The sequence below is a fragment of the Candida oxycetoniae genome (genome assembly GCF_023343755.2).
Source record: "Candida oxycetoniae strain CBS 10844 chromosome Unknown scaffold1, whole genome shotgun sequence".
Lineage (NCBI taxonomy): Eukaryota > Fungi > Ascomycota > Pichiomycetes > Serinales > Debaryomycetaceae > Lodderomyces > Lodderomyces oxycetoniae.
This window is the reverse complement of record NW_026055370.1, coordinates 447,883-454,273: the sequence shown is the minus strand read 5'-3', so window position 1 is coordinate 454,273 and position 6,391 is coordinate 447,883. Positions and strand designations below refer to the sequence as shown.

The 6,391-nt window shown below is 37.4% G+C and overlaps 1 protein-coding gene across 1 annotated transcript; it reads right to left on the bottom strand. All coding sequences in view use genetic code 12, as the record gives it.

Annotated features, from left to right (window-relative positions):
* Positions 1-1,994: 1,994 nt before the first annotated feature.
* Positions 1,995-5,030, bottom strand: KGD1 (alpha-ketoglutarate dehydrogenase; the record flags this gene model as incomplete). Its single annotated transcript, XM_049322803.1, has 1 exon — positions 1,995-5,030. One exon carries the CDS (start codon positions 5,028-5,030, stop codon positions 1,995-1,997), a length of 3,036 nt encoding a protein of 1,011 aa, XP_049181384.1.
* Between the last annotated feature and the right edge of the window lie 1,361 nt (positions 5,031-6,391).

The following is a 6,391-nucleotide window of genomic DNA, read 5'->3' as shown; positions in this document are numbered from 1 at the left end:
AAAAAAAAAAAAAAAATAAAAAAAAAAAAAAAAAAAAAAAAAAAAAAAAAAAAAAGAGCTGAAAGGAAAAAAAAAAAAAAAAAGTTCCTTCGGATATTATCCAAAATGGAAATGAGTGAAAATAATAAACCCGTGTAAGAAAGAAGAGAGATTTACTTGCAATGATCTAAAGATTCAAAATTGGATCAATGTTTAAGCAGGCACTTGTAAGATTTTGTAAAAATTAAAGTCTGTTTTTCCTTGCTAAAGTTTTTCCACTTTAATCTTCTATATGGGGATATTTCTAATATTCTAAATTGAAAAATAATCTTCTCCACGTTTTGGCCACAGGACTTCGGAAAAGGTCATATCCGGTAACTGGTTTTACCCCAAAAACATAAACGATTATTTTTTTTTTTATTTTTACTTTTATTTTTATTTTTAGATGGGAATTTCTTTGTGCGATTTTTTCAGGATCGGTTTTATTTTCTGATAAGAGCAAGCCTTTCAAAGGAGTTGGGGATAGAACCATATTCTTATATTGATACATCTCATTGCATTGAAAAAATCAGATGTTCTTCTTCCTCCCTTGAATAGAATGGACATTCAATTTCTAGCAAATGCCAGAAAGTGTGGAGCACACTGACTAGGCAAATACTGACTAGGCAAATACTGACTATGCAAATACTGACTACGCAAATACTGACTACGCCGACACTGACTACGCCGACACTGACTACAAGCGGGGTTGGGGAAATGTATTTCCCAAAGAAACAGAAATAAAGGCACTTAACCATTACAGCAATGTCATAGTTTTTCTATTTTATCTTAAAGTGTGGAGATAACAATACAAGTAAAAGTCGCGACACTATCGAGCCATGGTAGCTTCATACATACCATGGTTATGGTAGCTTCTTATATATTACTCTTTACTTTTAGATGGAGGGGAAGAGGCTATTTAGAGACAACTAGTTTCTTTATACTAGCTGGTTCTCTTTTTGCAAACAAGTTATATTCAATATATCTCACTAAAAGTTTTTTTTCTCGGATATACATTACTCCGCTACTCCGCTACTCCGCTAATTTATATCAATATAATTATTTTCAAATCAGTTGCAATGTAACCTTTTTCTTCTTCTTTTTAAGCCATTTGGTCACTTTGGTCGTCTCGTCTTTTTCAAGTATAAAATTGTAACCTAGCTCCTACATTTAAGAATTAGCTGAGAAAAGTCAAATCCTAGCCAATGTCATTCCATGGATTTCTGATTTCAAATACATGAGTATTGAAACTTGCATGAAAAAGAAAGAAAAAAAAAGAAAAAAAAAAAGATGGGTTTGATGACGCAGAGCGGTACCAAATATAACTAAAAGATTCTTTTCGAGGAAGAAACAAGTAGATTAATATAACTATATCCGACCCAAGACACTATCGAACAACACTATCGAACAACACTATCGAACAACACTATCGAACAACACTATCGAGCAGAGCGAGATAGTGTTGTAACAAGCTACTGAAAACCCTCGATAGTGTCGATAGTGTTGTAACAAGCTACTGAGTGTTGTGACAAGCTACCAAGTGTTGCTCCACTATTCATCTCTCTTCTCTATCTTTCTAAGCACCTTCTCCACAACTCTGCTAACAAACTTTAGTTTCCAACAAAGATAATTCTCGAAAGCGGATGTTGGCAGAGTTGGGACGGTAGCGACGGCAGTGTCGGTCGATAGTGTCGGTGGCAGCTAGACGGCCACTTCTGTTGACTATGAAGGAGGAGGATATAAATGCTTGCTTGTGTTAGCCAATGATAAAAATCTAAATTCAAAATGGTAGATCTTCTGTTGCACAACATATAAACCTTTCTACTTTTATCCTACTACGATTCTGCTTGCTACTACTACTACTACTGTTATATTCCCACCACCATTCTTTCTAAAATATACTATCTAAAAAAAGAAAAGAAGAAAAAAAAAAATGTCCACCGTTACACATTCATCGTTATTCTTTATTCATTCGTCTATTGAAAAACTTGTTCCAAAACTTCTTCTTCTTCAGCTAAATGCATAGCTTTAGTACCAGCAGCAACGGAAGCACTTGGATCTCTACCAGCATATCTAATCTTTAAATCCTTATACTTTTCAGTTTCCTGTAATGTAGATCTAACTCTAGGTACAATGAACGACCAAGCACCCATATTCAAAGGCTCTTCTTGTGCCCATACTAAATCTTCAATATTTGTATACCCTTCTAATGCATCGCGCAATTGTGCAAATGGGAATGGGTTTAACTGTTCAATCTTGATGAATGCAGTCGACTTATCTTCCAATTGTGCCCGCCTTTTATGCAATGCGGCATATACCTGACCAGTGAGTAATACAACTCGTTTAACTTCTGACTTGTCGCCCAATACATCTTCAATAATCCATTCAAAATGCGAATCTCCTGTAAATTCACTCAAATTGGATCTAGCCAATGGATGACGTAACAATGATTTGGAAAAGAATAAGATTAATGGCTTTCTAAATTGTCTATGCATTTGACGACGCAACAAATGGAAAGCATTGGCTGGAGTTGTTGGATATGCAACTTGCATATTACAGTCTTGATGTTGACGTTCTAATTTCTCCGGTGTTGGGAAATAACGGGGATCTTCATTACACAATTGCAAATATCTTTCAATTCTACCTGAAGAGTGCTCGGGACCTTGGCCATCATATCCATGAGGTAACGACAAAACAATACCTGATCTCTGTTTCCATTTAGACTCAGCACCAGCAATAAATTGATCAATAACAACTTGGGCAGTATTGGCGAAATCACCAAATTGTGCTTCCCATTCAACGAGAGCATCTGGCGATGTTAACGAATAACCATACTCAAACCCAAGAACACCATACTCGGACAATGATGAGTTGGATATACTAAAGACACCTTGATCTTCACTCAAGTGAGCCAATGGAGTCCACGTGCTTTCTGATTTCTGGTCATGTAAAACTGCATGTCTTTGTGAAAATGTACCTCTTTCAACATCTTGACCAGAAACTCTAACGTGGTAACCTTCAAGAGCCAAGGAACCGTAAGCAAGTGCTTCACCAGTAGCGTAGTCTATACCTTCACCTGACTCAACGGTCTTTTTCCTTTGGTTCAAAATACGCTTCAAGTTTCTGTGAACTTCAAAACCTTCTGGTACTTCAGAGATATCAGCACCAATCTTTTTTAATATTGCTTCATCCACAGCTGTTGGATAGTGTGGCAAAACCTCAGTGGCTAATTCCTTTGGTGATTTGAAATCTTCCCAAGGGGTTGTCAACCATTCTCTTGATGTTGGCTCATAGTCCTTGGCCTTGGCAAACGATTCCTCCAAAATGTTCCAGACCCATTTCTTATGCTCATCGATATCTTCGGCGGTAAATGTTCCTTCGTCAATCAATTGTTTAGAATAAACGTCAATAACAGATTTTTTCTTGGAAATTGCTTTGTACATCAATGGTTGAGTAAATGATGGCTGATCAGTTTCATTATGACCATGTTTTCTGTATCCAACAACATCAATAATACAATCTGTGTGATAAGTGGCTCTCCATTCAGCAGCCAAGTTGAATACAAAAGTACATGCTTCAACATCATCTGCATTTACATGGAATATCGGAGCATTAATACTCTTGGCAATATCTGATGGGTATAAAGTAGATCGAGCAAATCTTGGATCAGTGGTGAAACCAATTTGATTGTTAACAATAACATGAATGGTACCACCAGTAGAATAAGCTGGCAAGTTGGCGAACCCCATTGTTTCATACACAACACCTTGAGCCGCAAATGCCGCATCACCGTGCAATAAAACGGACATTGCTTTCTTGAACTCGCCTACATCGCCTTTATATTGTTGGATAGCACGCGTTTTACCCAAAACTACACCATCTTCGGCTTCCAAATGGGATGGATTGGCAACTAGGGACAAATTGACATGTTTACCCGAAGTAGTTGGTCTAGCGTAATTCATACCCAAGTGATATTTAACATCTCCTGAACCTTCGTCAAATTCTCTTGAACCTGAGAATTCTGAGAAAATCGATTCATTTGGTTTACGAACAACATTGGACAACATGTTCAATCTTCCTCTGTGTGCCATACCAATAACAACATCCTCGATACCATATTCCACCGAGGTATCAATCAAAGCTTTCATAGCAGGCACCATAGCCTCACAACCTTCCAAACCAAATCTCTTGTCGTTTGCAAATTTGGTAGACAAGAATGATTCGAATGAAGTAGCCCAAATCAAACGATCCAAAATCTGCCTCTTTTGATCTTGTGAATATTTAAATGGTTGAGGAATCTCAATTCGCTCTCTTAACCAGTCACATTGTTCTTTTGAAGGGATGTGGACATATTCCACACCATAAGATGAACAGTACAACTCCTCGCATATCTTAATAATTTCTCTCAATGTTAATGCCTTTCTACCATCTTGAGCAAATCTTGGTAAAATACCCGGGCCCAAGGTAATTTCCTTATCCAAGTCCTTTTCAGTGAACCCATAATAGTCCAAAGTCAATTCCTTTGGTGTTTTTGCACTATCGCCAAACGATATTCCCAATGGATCGATTTTAGCCTTTTGGTGACCTCTCACTTGGTAGGCTCTAACTAGTAATTGCACCTTCAAGTGAGTAACAACATCTTCGTTGCCGCCACCTGAAGATTTGGGATATATACCAGCGGCACCACCGGAAACGTGTGGAACCAAAGTAGGTGGAGCCTGAAAAGCCATCGATGGAGGAATATTGTCATTTTCGATATTTTTGAAATAAGCGTTCCAAGAGGCATGAACACTTGAAGGGTCTTGCTTCCAAGCCTCGTACATCTCGTCGACATAGTTGGAATTGTTTCCTTGTAAAAAAGTATCTGTAGCAAAGCATCTCTTACTTAAAGCCATCAACCTCAAGTCATTGTTTGTGCATCTTCTTGATAGGAGGGAAAAAGTATTCAAACCTCCTTGTCTCCTTACCACCACATTACTGCGTGGTATAGCAGTCTTAAAAGCTCTTAGCATGATGAACGTAACGTAACGTATACCCCTTACCTCTTGTTCTCTTCTAAGCTACAAAGGCCAACAAAAAACAGAAGAAAAAGAATCAGTGAAAAGAATCAGTTCTTATAATAAAAAGAAAAATCGCAATTGAAAATTGAAATTTTACTTGAGAATCTATTGGATGTGCCCTCTCAGTAAAAAGAAAAGAAAAAAATGAAAGAAAAATGAAAAAGGGCGAATTGGGCAAAGAATCCGACCCAAGAATTTCTACATTGTCGTGAGAAAGAATTTAGAGTTGGGTCGATCTCCGCGCTAGAGAGTTATGACACGGAGAAAAAAATATTAAATTCGAATGTGAGGAATTAGAGCGAATTGTGAGCAATTAGAGAGCTAGGATGATATAATACATTGCGTATAGAAAAGTCATTTATCTTTTTTCGCCGGGGAGATGGGGGAGATGGGGGAGATGGGGACGAATTTAAACAGGGGAAAAAGGTGAGAACTTTTGTATTTGGTTATTGTAGGCGCGGGCCCCGGAAATGTAACTAGAAAATAGTCCGAAATACTCCGAGATTAATCTAAACGTTCTTTTTGTTCTAAAAAAAACTAGCTCGGAGTATATAGGAGGGAATCACTAGCGAGCGAAGCGAGATAGTGGTGCACTGACTAACTTGACTATCGAGCAAAGCGAGATAGTGGTGCACTGACTAACTTGACTATCGAGCAAAGCGAGATAGTGGTGCACTGACTAACTTGACTATCGAGCAAAGCGAGATAGTGGTGCACTGACTAACTTGACTATCGAGCAAAGCGAGATAGTGGTGCACTGACTAGCAACATTGACGTATATGTATAGAGTATATGTACAGAGTATATGTACAGAGTATATGTATAGAGTATATGTATAGAGTATATGTATAGAGTATATGTAGTAAATATAGATATGCTTATTGAGTATCTAGTAGATATCCTTACAAATGTAGTATAATATATTTTTATATGTAGTAGTGTATTTATATATATAGTAGTGTATTTATATATGTAGTAGAATACTAGGAGATTTAATAAGATTTACTGGTTTAGACGCAGAATTAGTATGTATTTACAATGAACTTTTTAGTGCGATACAAAAAATGAAAATATTAATACAATAGAGTAATAAAATCTTTAAATATGAAATGGCTATTAGCTGTAAACTATGCATACGACACTAGCGAGCGACACTATCGAGCGACACTATCGAGCAAAGCGAGATAGTGGAGCAGTACTGACTAGCTTGTTACACTATCAAGCGACACTATCGGGAAAAGCGAGATAGTGGAGCAGTGCTGACTAGCTTGTTACACTATCGAGCAGTGCTGACTAGCTTGTTACACTATCGA